This window comes from Gopherus evgoodei, chromosome 2, assembly GCF_007399415.2.
Source record: "Gopherus evgoodei ecotype Sinaloan lineage chromosome 2, rGopEvg1_v1.p, whole genome shotgun sequence".
NCBI classification, from domain to species: domain Eukaryota; kingdom Metazoa; phylum Chordata; order Testudines; family Testudinidae; genus Gopherus; species Gopherus evgoodei.
Window position 1 is genome coordinate 129030576 of NC_044323.1, and position 14779 is coordinate 129045354.

Here is a 14779-nt window from a genome sequence, read left to right on the forward strand (position 1 = left end):
GTGAAAGTGAGTACAGGCGTTCACATGGCACTGTTGCAGTCAGCATCGCAAGATATTTACATGCCAGATGTGCTAAAGATTCCTATGTCCCTTCATGCTTCATCCGCCATTCCAGAAGACATGCATCCATGCTGATGACAGGTCCTGCTCAATAACAATTCAAAGCAGTGCAGATTGATGCATGTTCATTTTCATAATCTGAGTCATATGCCACCAGCCAAAGGTTGATTTTCTTTTCTGGTGGTTTGGGTTCTGTTTTTTCTGCATCAAAGTGTTGTTCTTTTAAGACCTCTGAAAGCATGCTCTACACCTTATCCCTCTCAGATTTTGGAAGGCACTTCAGATTTTTAAACTTTGGGTCAAGTGCTGTAGCTATCTTTAGAAATCTCATATTAGTACCTTCTTTGAATTTTGTCAAATTTGCAGCGAAAGTGTTCTTAAAATGGACAATATTTGCTGAGTCATCATCCAAGACTACTATAACATGAAATATATGGGAGAATGGGGGTAAAACAGAGCTGGAGATATACAATTCTCCCCCAAGTGGTTCAGTCACAAATTTAATTAACACATTATTTTTTTAATGAGCATCATCAGCACGGAAGCATGTCCTCTGGAATGGTGGCCAAAGCATGGATGGGCATATGAATGTTTAGCATATCTTGCACATAAATACCCTGCAGTGCCGGCCACAGAAGTCCCATGCAAATGCCTGTTCTCACTTTCTGGTGACATTGTAAATAAGAAATGGGCAGCATTATCTCCTGTAAATGTAAACAAACTTGTTTCTCTTAGTGATTGGCTGAAGAAGAAGTAGGACTGAGTGGACTTGTGGACTCTAAAGTTTTGCATTGTTTTGTTTTTGAGTGCAGTTATGTAACAAAAATGTACATTTTTAAGTTGCATTTTCATGATAAAGAGATTTCACTACCGTACTTGTATGAGGTGAACCGAAAAATACTATTTCTTTTATCATTTTACAGTGCAAATATTTGTAATAAAAAATAATAATAAAGTGACCCATGTACACTTTGTATTCTGTGTTGTGATTGAAATCAGTATATCTGAAAATGTGGAAAAACGTCTAAACATATTTAATACATTTCAATTGATATTCTCTTGTTTAACAGTGTGATTAAAACTGTGATGAATCACGATTAATTTTTTGAGTTAATCGCATGAGTTGACTGCGATTAATCGACAGCCTTAAAATATAACCTTTACATTAAATTTGGTACATCCTTTTCTTTTCTTTCAACCCCTCATCCCCAACCAGGAGGATACAGTATGTAACTATACTTACTTTTATTCAGATTCTTAGTTTTTATAGGTTTTTTATGTTTTGCATTTAAAAACTATCTGATTTATTAATCAAAGGATGTATTATATGTAGTTAATGAACTGAACTAATTGTTTCTGCTCACCATGTCCTTCAGGATTTTACAGCTAATAGCTCTTATCTTCTTAGACCTAGTTTTTATTCATAGATTGGAAGGAGAAGAAAACAAGCTTTCTTGCTTTTTCAACTCCCAATTGGTTTCTTTAACTTTGAATGAACTAATCTATGAACTGAACTAGCTGAATAAACTGAAATGAAGAAAATATTTTCTTTCCATCTGCAGAAAAGACTATTATCAAAAGCTGGTTTAGCACTTCAACAAACTCTGGTTCCAGATACTAAGCTAGTGACTTCACCAGTTCTGTGGTTTGAGTTTCTTTAAAAACAGCAGACATGTACTGCTTAATCTCTGGGGTAGTTTTTTGGTTTTGTTTTTGTTTGTTTTTGTATTTTGTATTTTGTATGTAATGTAAATGATTTTAAGAGATTATAATATATTTAGGCCTTAACATAGGTTATCAATTTCAAATTGAATTATATTTACTTTAAATTTTTCAAAATCAATTAAAAATATTGATTTTTATCGATCCAGGTAAGGATTATTTTTGAAGCTGTAGCAATGGAAAGCAGTCAGGAAAATGGTTTAGCCAGCATCTGAGGATTCTCCTGGTGCATTCCTGAGGGAGTATGGGGTATGACTGGGGTGTTCTTATCTCTGGCTTCCAAAATAACTCTTGGGACAGACAATTTAGAGAATGGGAGAAATGCAAAGATGTCATGGAGTCACCTTTGTCCTATTCCCCCATCTTTCCTTAGCTTCACTGAGCATGTCTCAGTTACAACTGAGAGTCTTATCTTAAACCTGTTCATTCAGAAACTGAAGCTGGTGCAGAATGTGGCAGCCCATCCGTTAAGCAGAGATCTAATTGCAGTGTTTCAAGGTAGAAACATCACAAATGTACAAATTTAAATATTTGTGGAAGTGCTCTACTATTACAATCAAATACTCAGCAAAAAAAAAAAGGCCAGAGCACTGCCCCTTGAAAAGAGCTGCCCCAAGCACATGCTTGGAATGCTAGTGCTTAGAGTGAGTCCTGCAAATACTTCAGTTCATGTTAGTCTCTTTCTAGGATGTTTTGGGCACTTAAACAACTATTAATATGTTCTTATACTAATTATGTTCAATAACTCACCACTAGTAATAAAGTCCAAATACTGTTTGGCAAGCTTCCAATGTGTCATAAAATATTACACCATCTGGATGTCCAGATTTTTTGTAGTGGTCTGTGTGATTTGTTGTAACAGTGAATTGGACTTTGGTTTTAAAGATTACACAGCTTTTTTGTAAGCTTCAATTTCTAGTTGCAATGTTTCTGCATCCCTTGCATTCAAAGAGTATCTATACATGGTATTAACCACTATCTGGAACTTACTAGGTACACTGTGTCTATGGATTGCACCTGTCATACATAATACTGTTTCTAAAGATTGTGCATACCTGGTCTTGGCTAACCTTCAAGACCTTTCAGTAATACTCCCCCTAATTCATAGTTACGGGCATCCAGTCATCCATGCTTAGTGGCATCACAGATGTAACTTAAGTTACTTAGGTATTGATTCTTGAGACAGTAATTCTTTCGATCTATTGGATACCTGTTCTTGTGGTATGCTCCAGCAGAGGTACCTGAGTGGGTAGGTAGATGGATAGAATAGGAAGTGCTCTTGCATATCAGACATTCATTGAAGGGATGTAGCCTTTCCGAAAGGCTGGATTCATATCTTCCTACTTGGTGAATCATATATAATATTATTTTCAGTACTGGAATGGAATCAAGAGGGTGCATTTCCTTAATGTTTTTTTTTAAATCCAAATATAAAAGTGTGTCTTCCCCCTTTACATCACTTTCAGTTTTTTATGGTACATCAAGTATTTATTGAACTTGAAACTTATGGATTTCATTGTTTCCAATGAAATATTTTTGTCATTGAACATTATAGTATCATGTTGCTCTTTTGTCATATGCAAGAATACCATCCAATATTAGCAACTACCACTTCTAGGTGCAACAGGATCTCCGGTATTTTCTTTTGGAAGATCTTAAGTGCACTGATGATTCCATACAAGTGTTTTTGGTAATAATACTGTCCAAATGTTGAGGTACAATTGTTCTCTGTATGAGAGAGACAAGCAGGGTGTGGTAATGTCTTTTATTGAACCTACTTCTGTTGGTGAGAGAGTCTTCTTCACCAACAGAAGTTCGCTCATCATTTCTTTCTAATGTCCTGGGACCAACAGAGCTACAACACTTCAAACAGCTGTCTGTATGAGAAAAATAAATTATAAACTACACATTGATTAAATAGTTTAATTAACGAGCTTTTAAAGCTGATAAGAAATTACAGAAAGCAAAATAAAGATGGTTAGGTGATAGAGTTCACAATATTAAAAAATAAACTCAAAATAGGAAGTTACAACTTTCAAGAGATAATGAATCAGTTCACTAATTCAAGATCTTATTACAGTGGGAAACTTCTATACTACTCTGGGCAGGTGATTTTAGTATCAGCATGGAATTGTGGATTGTTAAGTATGGATCCTTATTTATTTCCAACCAAGTTTATATGCCACTGGAATTATAGGACTGTTCACATCAGTTCAACCAAACAATTCTACAGCAGAATTTAGAAATTTAGACAAATAACTCAATTATCAAAGAATGTCAATTCAGTTCAAAATTATGTTGACCAAGAGATACTTATAGCCAGCCATTGCCTCTTACAAGGATATCGCACATTAAGCCCAAAACATAATATTCAGTTCTCTTGATCACAAAAGCTGTATGATTTTTAGGCTAAATCTTTGAAACACTTTTGGTTTCTCACAATAATTTTTGCTGTAGAGAAGCCCAGTTTCCCATTACAAATAGTACTAGGCTTAGTTATGATGAGTTCCTCAATGCTCTCAACTCCTTTTTGATTTGGAGAAACTTCTAGACAACTAAGACTAATCTTGTTAGCTAAATACAAGTACACAACATACATTTAATGTGTTAATAAGGTTTTAACTCACGTATATACTTTTGACAAGTATTTAGCTTACTGGGAACAGGGTGCAATTTAGGAAAAAAGTATATTTATAAAAGTATTTATTCTATTTATCAGTTGCAATAACTGGTTTCTTGAGGCAGATAAGAGAGTTCATCCAGGTGTTATGATAGCTGTATTCTTATACTTTCTGGATTTTAAGCAATCTCCCTAGATGAGACCTAAAAGACAGTTAATAGAGTTCTTTTCAGTGATAAGATTTTATATTGTCCAGTTATACCAAAAGAAGGACAGGAGACACTTGATATGGTTTTAATCAGGCCAGAACTTTATTATTAGATGTCTGGGATTACCCAGCAGATAAAGTGTACAGTACAGGTAACTTCATGATCATTTCAGTTTCGCCAGCTCACCCCACCCACCCCCCGCTTTTTCCATCCAGGTGCCCCAGCCAACCCATTGCTGGGACCGTACAACCCCTCTGCTCCCCCCGTCCCCAAATGAGGGTTAAGTTGGGCTATAAGGAAGGGGGGTTGGATCCATGTCGTGCCAGTAATAGGAGCCCTGAATTACCCTCCCCCATTACAGTCTTTTAACAAACATCTGCTTTTTTAGGTCACTGTATCCCTTCCCTGTGGTGTATCTGCACTGGACATCCACCCCAAACTTACATAACAAGTTGTGACATCAGCAGAAGCGGCGCCAGGGTTTTTGACGCCCTAGGCGGGGGTCCTTCCGCGCTCCTGGTCATTGGTGGCAATTCTGCGGCAGGGGGGTCCTTCCGCACTCCTGGTTTTCAGGGCACTTCAGCGGCGGGTCCCGGAGCAAGTGAAGGACCCGCCACAGAATTGCCACCGAAGACCCGGAACGCGGAAGGACCCCCGCCGCCGAATTGCCACCAAGGGCGGCAAACCCTCCTCCCCCCAAATCCTGGCACCCTAGGTGACCGCCTAGGTCGCCTAAATGGAAGCGCCGGCCCTGGACATCAGAGCCTAATTCCCTTCCTTACTCACCATAACAAAGCCCCCCCACACCCTGAACCTGCTGTAGGGAAGGCAAAAAAAAATCCAGTCCACCTTGGCCAGTCTGTGGTAAGGGAAAAATTCCTTCCCAGCCCATCTAGAAAGCAGCAACTAGCAGAATGCCCTCAGCAGATCCTGACCAAACCTAGTATTTTGATACCTCCAAAGGGAGGGAGCATGGATGTTGCTCCACCTGATCTGTGGAAAAGGGACTTCTCCCGCCAGGTTTGCCCTTTATCAACTCCCCAGCCCTGCCAGTCACCAGGGGATGAGTCAGTGTCACCACACTGAGACACTCTACTTTGCAGCAGCTCCTGAGCCTCTCATTCACCTCCCACCCATAAAGCACTATACTTCTTCCCTCAGAGAGCCAGACAATGTTCGTCCCTCTCCCCCACTTAAGGTCCAGTGCAGTCATTTTACCAAGCAAAGGGCACCCTTGCTTTCCAGGCAATGACAGTTTCCTCTCTCTCTCTCTCAGCTGTTTTGGCTTCTGGGAACAAAATAGGACATTTTATTATAATGGCATGGCAGCACTGCTACAGTTAAGATTGCACCACAACATCTGTTTAATGCTCAACATTTTTAAGTCCTTTAAAATCTATGTGCTTTGTCGGATTCCTTTAAAACTTGGTATGCCTCAGGAGGGTCCAGCAGTGGGTTAGTAGCCCACATTTTGAGTCATTTGAGCACAGGATTCCAGAGAGATCAGCCCCCCAAAATACAGCGATTAAAAAAAAATTCTAGGATTAGGGTGGGTTTCCGACAGAGCTATAGATCAAACTGTTGATGTGATGCAGGTAAAATGGTCTCAATCTGTCGAGTTTTACCCAACGTAGTGCATGGCACCCACTAAATCTTTGGGTGTCCCAAACTGAGAAAAGTATTTAAGAAAATGCATGGGTTTTTTACACTGTGCATGCACCAAAACAGCAAAATGACTAGAGGTGTTTCCATTCCCACCATTTCATATGCTTTAATGTTTGTAAGTGCTCTAAAATTTGAACAGTTAATTGAACTGCTTTGAAATTTGGTGTACTTCATGGGGGCATCGTGTTATTTGACCAATTTTGGTTCCCTCTAATTTTTCCCATGCGTGTGCGGAATGAATTTTGTTATGTGTACCAATTGGGAGGTGATGTGTGGCGGGGGTGGGACTGAGAGATTCGGTGTGTGGGAGAGGACTCAGGGCTGGAGCAGAGGGTTTGGGTGCAGAGGGCTCCAGCTGGGGATACGGGCTTGAGGGTAGGGCCAGGGATGAGGGGTTGAGGGGCAGGCTGTCCCAGGGCCATGATGGGCAGAGAGGACTCCCCCCAGCCCTCTCGCACCGCAGCAGCTCCTGGGCTGTGGAGAAGAGGCGCCTCTCTGTGGCCACAGCAGCTCCCGGGCTGTGAGAGAGCATCTCTCCCCATCTCTCCGCGCCGCAGCCCTGAGAGCCTGCACAATGCTTGATAGGCTTGGCCACGCAGCTTAGAGGGAACTTAGCATTTGACCAAGATTTGGGGTCATTTGGCTAAGGAGTTCCCAAGTTAGACTCACCAGCCTCCAAAAGCCTGTTTCCTTCTCCTGCTTTGCACTGTTAAAATGAGGGATACTGGTGACTGAATGAATCACAGACCTCTTGATGGCTGTGAACTCACTCTTAATTAACATAACTAAGGGCAATTTAATCACAAGCCTCTACCTAAGACAAAAGGAGTTTTGACTGAGTGTCGGGAGGTTGCAACAAATTGTGAATTATGGGTAGCAATTTTAGTCTGCAGGGACTGTAATTAAAGTAGGCGGGGGGGTGGAATTAGACATGGGAAAGGAGGTATACTAGCGAGTGGAGGAATGAGAAAGTATGAGGAAGGAGTTTGGGGCTGCAGCAAAGAGGTCCGTTACAGAATGCTTTTGACAGCTTTAATTTTCTGGTAACCTTTTAAAAATATTAATTGACATCTTTTATTTATTTTGACAGCTGTATTATTTTATCTAGGTAATAACTTGATTTGTTACAATATTGTAACAAAGATTATAGCTTGATCTATTATATCTCTATTGCAAATGTATAGGCCTAAAGCATAGAAGGTAAAAGAGAAATTGCTTCACAGCTTAGCAAGAGTCTGTGGTTAGTAGTTACTCAACCTACATCTCCTCTTTTTGAAATACAGAAGCAGGATCTGCTGTTTGACATATTTTAAAGGCTTAGGCCTAAACTAAGCCAAGATTTTGGACTTTTAAGGCATGTCTGTATTGTTATTAATAACTCCATATTTCCTTCATTGTCACTACATCTGTGTGATGACCAACTTACTAAAAACTACTTGCAAAATCTCAGAGGCGTATTTACCATGAAACAAACAATGCGGTGGCAATGGGCCCCCAATGACAGGAGGGCCCCCAAAATGCAGGACAAATCTCATCTGACAACCTGACCCGTGTCCCGGCCGGTGGTGCAGCAGGGCTCAGGCAGGCAAGCTGCCTACATTCCATGGCTGGTGGCCGCATGCTGCTCCTAGAAGCGCCTGGCTGCTGGCATGTCCCTGCATCCCTTAGGGGGGTGTCTCTGCATGTTACCCCTGCCCCAAGCACCAACTCTGCAGCTCTCATTGGCCGGGAACTGTGGCCAATGGGAGCTGTGAGGGCAGCGGCACACAGAAACTCTCTGTCTCCCGTGCCTAGGAACCTCTGCCAGAGGGATGTGCCAGTCGCTTTGGGAGCCGCACTTCCCAAGATAAGCGCAGCCCCCCTACTCCTTGCCACACCGCAACCCCCTTCCCCATCCCAGAGCCTGCACCCCGCACCAAAACTTCCTCCCAGAGCCCACACCCCCACCCCCTTCTGCAACCCAACTCCCTGACCCAGCCCAGAGCCTGTACCCCACACCCAAACTTCCTCCCAGAACCCGCAGCCCTTACCCACTTCTGCAACCCAACTCCCTGACCCAGCTCAGAGCCCACATCCCACACCCAAACTTCCTCCCAGAGCGCATAGGGCCCCACTAACTCTAAATCCGCCACTGCAAAACCTAGAAGGAAAAATAATGCTTGTGAGAGGAAGTCATCTAATATGCATGGGATTTATTTTTCTCTCTCTGAAATATTTTTTGTAATTGTTTCAGGTCAATACATGTGTGGACACTGAGGCCCTGAACGACAAAAGTGAAGCACTTTGCTACTAAAACTAGCAGTTGTGCATAGATTTTACTGTACATAAGAGGATAATTTCAGCTCCAGTGGCCCCTAAAGTAAAAGAGGCCGTGGGGGGAAGGGGGAGGAGGCAGAGGGCTCCTGCATTACCTCCTTCCAGGTACCACCCCGCGCAACTCCCATTGGCTGGGAACAGGGAACTACAGCCAATGGGAGCTTCGTGGGAGGTACCTGGAGGAGCGGCAAGAGCAGCACACGCACAGAACCCTGAGCCCCTCCCTCTCCCCCAGGGGCTGCAGGGACACGGTTCCAGCTGCTTCCTGGAACGGAGCGGCGCGGGGCCGGGGGCCAGGGCAGGCAGGCAGGGAGCCTGCCCTAGCCCCGGTGCGCGCCGCTGCCACCCTGGAACCACTCTAGGTAAGTGGCGCTGTGCTGGAGCTCGCACCCTGCACCCCATCTCTCTGCCCTGAGCCCCCTGCCACATCACACATCCCTTCTGCACCCCAACTCCCTGCCCTGAGCCCCATGCCGCATCTTGCATCTCTTCTGCACTCCCTGTCCTGAGCCACCTGCTGCACTCCTCACCCTCTTGCACCTGACCCACCAATGCCCTGCCCTGAGACCCCTGCCGCACCCTGCACACCACCTGCACCCCCTGGGGGACTTTGGGGAAGGAGTTGGATTGGGGTAGGGAAGAGGTAGAAAGAGTTGGGGCAGGGTCGAGGCCTAATGGAAGGGGTGGAGTGGGGGTGGGGCAAGAGGCAGCGAGGGAAGGTGTCAGTGGTGCGGCCCTCGGTTCAATGCACTAATCCTCATGTAGCCCTCATGGTCATTTGAGTTTGAGACCCCTGAATTAGACCAAATTGGTAGGCAATAGGAAAAATTAGAAAGCCTAGTTAGTCATCTGTGGTCTTAGCCCCTTACTCAGCCTGGTTCTTAAACACGACTATTCCAACTGAAGTAAAAAGTTGTGATTACTCCCATGTAAATATGTGAATAGTCCTATTGATCATCTTTATTTCAGAATGCTTTACTTCTGTGGTCTGTGTTACACAATATGGAGTCAATATGTCTTACAGTTATTGCCTTACTTATAAAGGAGCTCAGTACCCACAACTCTCATCAAGCCTTATGCACGTATGCCTCCTGTTGTACTAACAGCAATTGTACCTCAGTTGGATGGCTTAAGCGTAAAGCTAAGATGTTCTGTGAGGGAATATTGAAAAAAAATGTGTTTGTTTAGTCTAAAAAAGAGAAGACTGAAAGGGGACATGCTAATCCTTTTCAAGTACATAAAAGATTGTTATAAAAAAGTAGGGAGACAAATTGTTCTCCTTAACCTCTGAGGATAGAACAAGAAGCAATGGGCTTAAATTGCAGGAAGGGAATTTAGGTTGATCAATAGGAAAAACTTCCTGATTGTCAGAGTAGTTAAGCACTGGAATAAATTGCCTAGGGAGGTTGTGGAATCCCCATCATTGGAGTTTTTTAAGAGCAGATTAGATAAACACTTGTCAGGGATGGTCTAGAGAATAATCAGTTCTTCCATGCATGCAGAGGACTGGACTAGATGGCTCTTGAGGTCCCTTCAGAATCATACAATGCTATGATTCTAATCAAAGAAATATTCTACATTTCATTTTAAATTCTGTTGTTGTTTTTCCTTCACCTGTCTCTCACACAACCATCTGGTAGCTTTCTCAATTAAATATTACTCAACTAGAGGTTCTCAACAGCTGTCTTTGATTTAATCTCATGAAATTCTTTCATGTTCAGAGAACATTTTCATTAACCTGAAAGTAATTGTTGGAACAACAAAAACCCTTTAAATAGGGTGAACGTTCAGTTTCTGTAGTCCTGATTCAGCAAAGCACTTAAGCGTGTGCTTAATACTGGGATTTTCATGGGACCCAAAGTGCTCACTTCCCAAATGAAATCAAATTAAATGGGATTTGGGCACTTGAACTCCCTTTAGGCTCCTTTGAAAAATCCTAGCCTAAGTGCTCTGCTGAATCGGAGTGTGTATATATTCTTCATTTCTGTATCTCGTTGTCTGTATGCATATTTATTCAAGTCAGAATGCTCAGCAAGGCACTTAAGCATATGCCTAATTTAAAAAATGTGAGTAGTTCCATAGCCTTAGACATTTTGCATCCATAAGTCTAATTTACAATAGTCTTTCTAATTCTTCTTTTGTTAATACATCCCTCCTCAAGGAAATCCAAAAGTAACCAAGAACTTGCTTTGGTTTCCTCTGAAAAAGCCTGCTAGTTAGCCAGAACAGCAATTTATCTTACATAAGAAATATTAAGAAAAGAAAGCATTTTAACTGATTTTTTTTTTATGATTTAACCCTTTTAATATAGCTCTTCTTACGCAGGATATACGGTAATTTCTTCCTGAATGAACCCAACCTTTTGCATTAACAGACTTCCCATTCCATGCCACTCCAAACATTGTTCTTCCTTACATGAAAATGTTTCTAATGTGTCTTTAAAGTGCCTTTTCTTCAACTACATTTTATTCTCCCAGTCTTACTGTCCTTGGTATAACTGCAATAACAGGTCATAATGATTTCATTTACTAACCTGTGTATTTTTGTAATACTTAATATTTATTAATGTTTGGTTTATTTTCTTTACAATATTCTGTAGTCTGTTTCATGATCCAAGGATCAACATACTTGATTTCTTTTAAGCTTTTCTGGGTTGTGCTTTTGTTTGTTTTTTGCAGCACTGTAATAACAGATTAAAACTGAATAATCTCAGTATAATGGTCTGATGGGTGCAAGGTAGGGGAGAAAATAAATAAATAAAGCTGGGAGACCTTTGTCCTCTCCTGTTTTCTACTGAAGCACAAAAGAACTCCCAAAGATGTTGATTTTCTGTAGTAGTCTGTTAAAAAGATATATTGTACTACAGTCCTGCAGAACAAAGCTGCATTTATCTTATGCTGACTGCTTACAGAGATCACTTACAAACAGTATGTCAGCTACTGAAAAACAGTGTAAAAGAGCAGTAGTGGAAAGGAAAAATGCATTATCAAGTGAATGGGGCCTAGAATATCTGAGAACTCCAACCCCATCTTTCATAAAAATAATTTTGAAGCAAGATTTAACTGTACATTGGCAGTCAAATAAAACTCCACCAATTTTCACCTTCTGGGCCAAAGACCATTTCAGAAATGTTACAGGAAGATAGGATTTGCCATATCAGATTAAATCAGTCATCCATTAGGTCTAGTGCCCCTTTTCTGCCCAAGCCAATTCTTGCTTCGGAAGAAAGAGAAATGACTGTGCCATATTTGTTCCATAATTCAACAGGCAAGTAATGTGGTACCATTCTTTCCCTTAGACTGATTATGTTACCAATATCATGTACCAAACCCTACAATAACTACTGTATATGGATCTCTTTGTAGCAGTATTTCATACTACCACGCTGAACCTCACCAAAAAGATTTCCCATACTCAGTATCTTCCAAGTTTGATACACGGGAATCGCGCCTTCATTCCATGGAGTTAAAACATTTACAAACATTAATAACACTTCTTTTGAGGTAGGTAAATATTAAAAGTTAACTGAGGTACAGAGAAATTACATGATTTATCAGAGATTTCACACATACTTGGCAACTGAGATGGGATAGAACAAAGATCTTCCAAAGAGTTGAAGTTCAAGCTTAGTCAGAAGGCCAAGTTTCTCCTCTGTATGGTTTACTATTCCTAAAATAATTAACCTGGGTATTAAAAAGGGGAACTCTAGTTTGAACTTAGAATGAGTATTTGTTACGAATGAATGGTTCCAAAAATGTGACAATAGTAATAATGTATAAAAAGTAACCATTTAGCAAAAGAAAACATCTGAGTAACCTGGTATTAGAGATAAATGAAATAAGGTACCATTACCACTGTTGTTTGGCTTTCTTGTAAATTTAAAATTATGGACCCATGTTGTATCCTAACATAATATTCTTCTTAATTGTAGGAAGGTCAGAGATGCAACTGGAGTTGATATCAATATGCGAGTAGGAGTGCATTCTGGAAATGTCCTTTGTGGTGTTATTGGGCTACAGAAGTGGCAGTATGATGTATGGTCACATGATGTTACATTGGCAAACCACATGGAAGCTGGAGGAGTCCCAGGGTAAGGCTTTGTATACATGAACTTTAATACATTTTCCTATCAAATAAATAATATATAGATAGTTGATGGCAACCAGGACTTAGAGCTTCTTATCAATAATATATGTTAGTTGTTTTCCTGAGGGAAGGTATGATTCGAGCTGATTCTTTTTATACGGAAAACCCCAGATTTGTTGCTTTCTACCTGATTTGTGCACATAAGAACTTTTGAAAATGGCACCCTTAATTATTGTATCTTTCATTTTCAAAAATCTATATAGGAAAACTGTTGAAATGTTTGTTGTTCTCAGTTTAAAATAATGCTATAAATTAATATTTCTAAAGTTCCATAATAACTTATTTAACAAACATAATTTCAGCCGTGTTCACATTACTTCAGTCACCTTGGCACATTTGAATGGAGCATACAAAGTGGAAGAAGGGGATGGAGATGTAAGGGACCCATATCTGAAGGAGCATAATGTTAAAACCTACTTTGTAATCAATCCCAAGGTTAGTAGTACATGCATTATGCTGTCAACCATAGTTCTATTTTTAAAAAGAATATTATACTCTTTTATTACACACTTGTACACAAAATGTTACTCAGAGAACAATTATTTTGACAATTTTGACAACAAGGATATTGTTGCCAAGAAGTACTATACAAATATTATCTGGATTGGAAAAGAAACCTTCTGTTTGATATATACAGTAATGGCCAGATCCTGAGAAGAAATGAACTCTGCAATTCCCATTGGAGCCACTGGGAATTGCATGCTCTCAGCACCTCTCAGTTATAGTTAAATGTATGGATATATAGTACCATAATAAAGCATGAGAGAGTGCACATATGTTTGCGTGTGTGTGAGCGCACTCGTGTGGTTTACAACAGCATTTAAATCATCTATAAATATTCATCTTTTTTTCCCCTTCAGGGAGAAAGGCGAAGTCCTCAGCACCACTTCAGACACCGGCATACCTTAGATGGAGCTAAAATGAGAGCCTCTGTCCGCATGACCCGGTACCTGGAATCTTGGGGTGCAGCCAAGCCATTTGCGCACTTACACCACAGGGACAGCATGACTACTGAAAATGGCAAGATTAGTACCACAGTATGGGCCTATTTATTTCATTTCAAACTGTGTAGCTATTTTGAAAGAAAAATTAACTCCTTGGTATTAAATGTTCTATTATTTCCTGATACAAAGTGGGATGAGGTAAAATCTTTTATTGGACCAACTTCTGTTAGTGAAAAAGACAAGATTTTGAACTTACATGGACCTCTTCTTCAGGTAAAGTGGTCCGATAAAATATATTACCTACCCACCTTGTCTCTCTAATATGCTGGGACAAACGCGGGTATAAGAAGAGTGCAAAAAACAATTATTTCCTGTTAAACAAAAACATGTGTCTCTGTATTTTGTTTCTCTTTTGAGATCCAGTTTTAAAGGCCAGATCCAGTGCCCACTGAAGTCAATGAGAGTCCTTCCATTAACTTAATGGTCTTTGGATCAGATTCTAAAGGGCCAAATTCTGCTATCAGTGCAAGTCTGAAATCCCACTGAAATCAACAGAAATTGTGTGTGCACATTGGAGAGCAAACTCGGGCCTTCTAGGCCTATGGACTCAACTCCGGGATATAATGTGGTTGCTTTGCACCACTGTACAGGCAGTGTCTGGATTAAAGGCCAGTGCTAGACAGCCCCAGGAGAACACCAGTATAGAGAGATTCTCTGAGAGATATACTCTCTCACTGCAGTAGTTGGGGAAAAAACAGCATGGCCAGGGCTTTCCTGTGCTCTTCAACTGCTCTAAGTTATCCTGGAGTACACAAGCAGCACCTGCCTTTCCAAGCTTCATTGTGGGCTCCTCAACCATAGATGAGGATTTGGGTCAAGAGTGCTATAGCACACCATTAAATTCTGCACCCTTATTAGATAAGAGATTTTTTTTCTGATCATTCAGTCCCATTGTCTCTGTTATTACTGCACATCACTATCATCTGCTGCTGAAAAAGCAAAAAAAAAGAAGGAAATTTTGGTTGTACTCAACATTTGAATTCAATCCCATATTCCTTGCACCAAGAATGCAGAGATGAATCATGTAACTTCTCATT

The 14779-nt window shown here is 40.8% G+C and overlaps 1 protein-coding gene across 3 annotated transcripts in view; it reads left to right on the forward strand.

Annotated features, from left to right (window-relative positions):
- The window catches only part of ADCY2 (adenylate cyclase 2), a 459805-nt gene that overhangs the window by 322734 nt on the left and 122292 nt on the right, over nt 1-14779 (forward strand). For all 3 annotated transcript variants that reach the window (XM_030551678.1, XM_030551679.1, XM_030551680.1), the window contains 3 exons: nt 12524-12682; nt 13041-13173; nt 13599-13775. In XM_030551678.1, coding sequence (XP_030407538.1) covers nt 12524-12682; nt 13041-13173; nt 13599-13775 — 469 coding nt within the window. The remainder of the gene's footprint in view (nt 1-12523; nt 12683-13040; nt 13174-13598; nt 13776-14779) is intronic.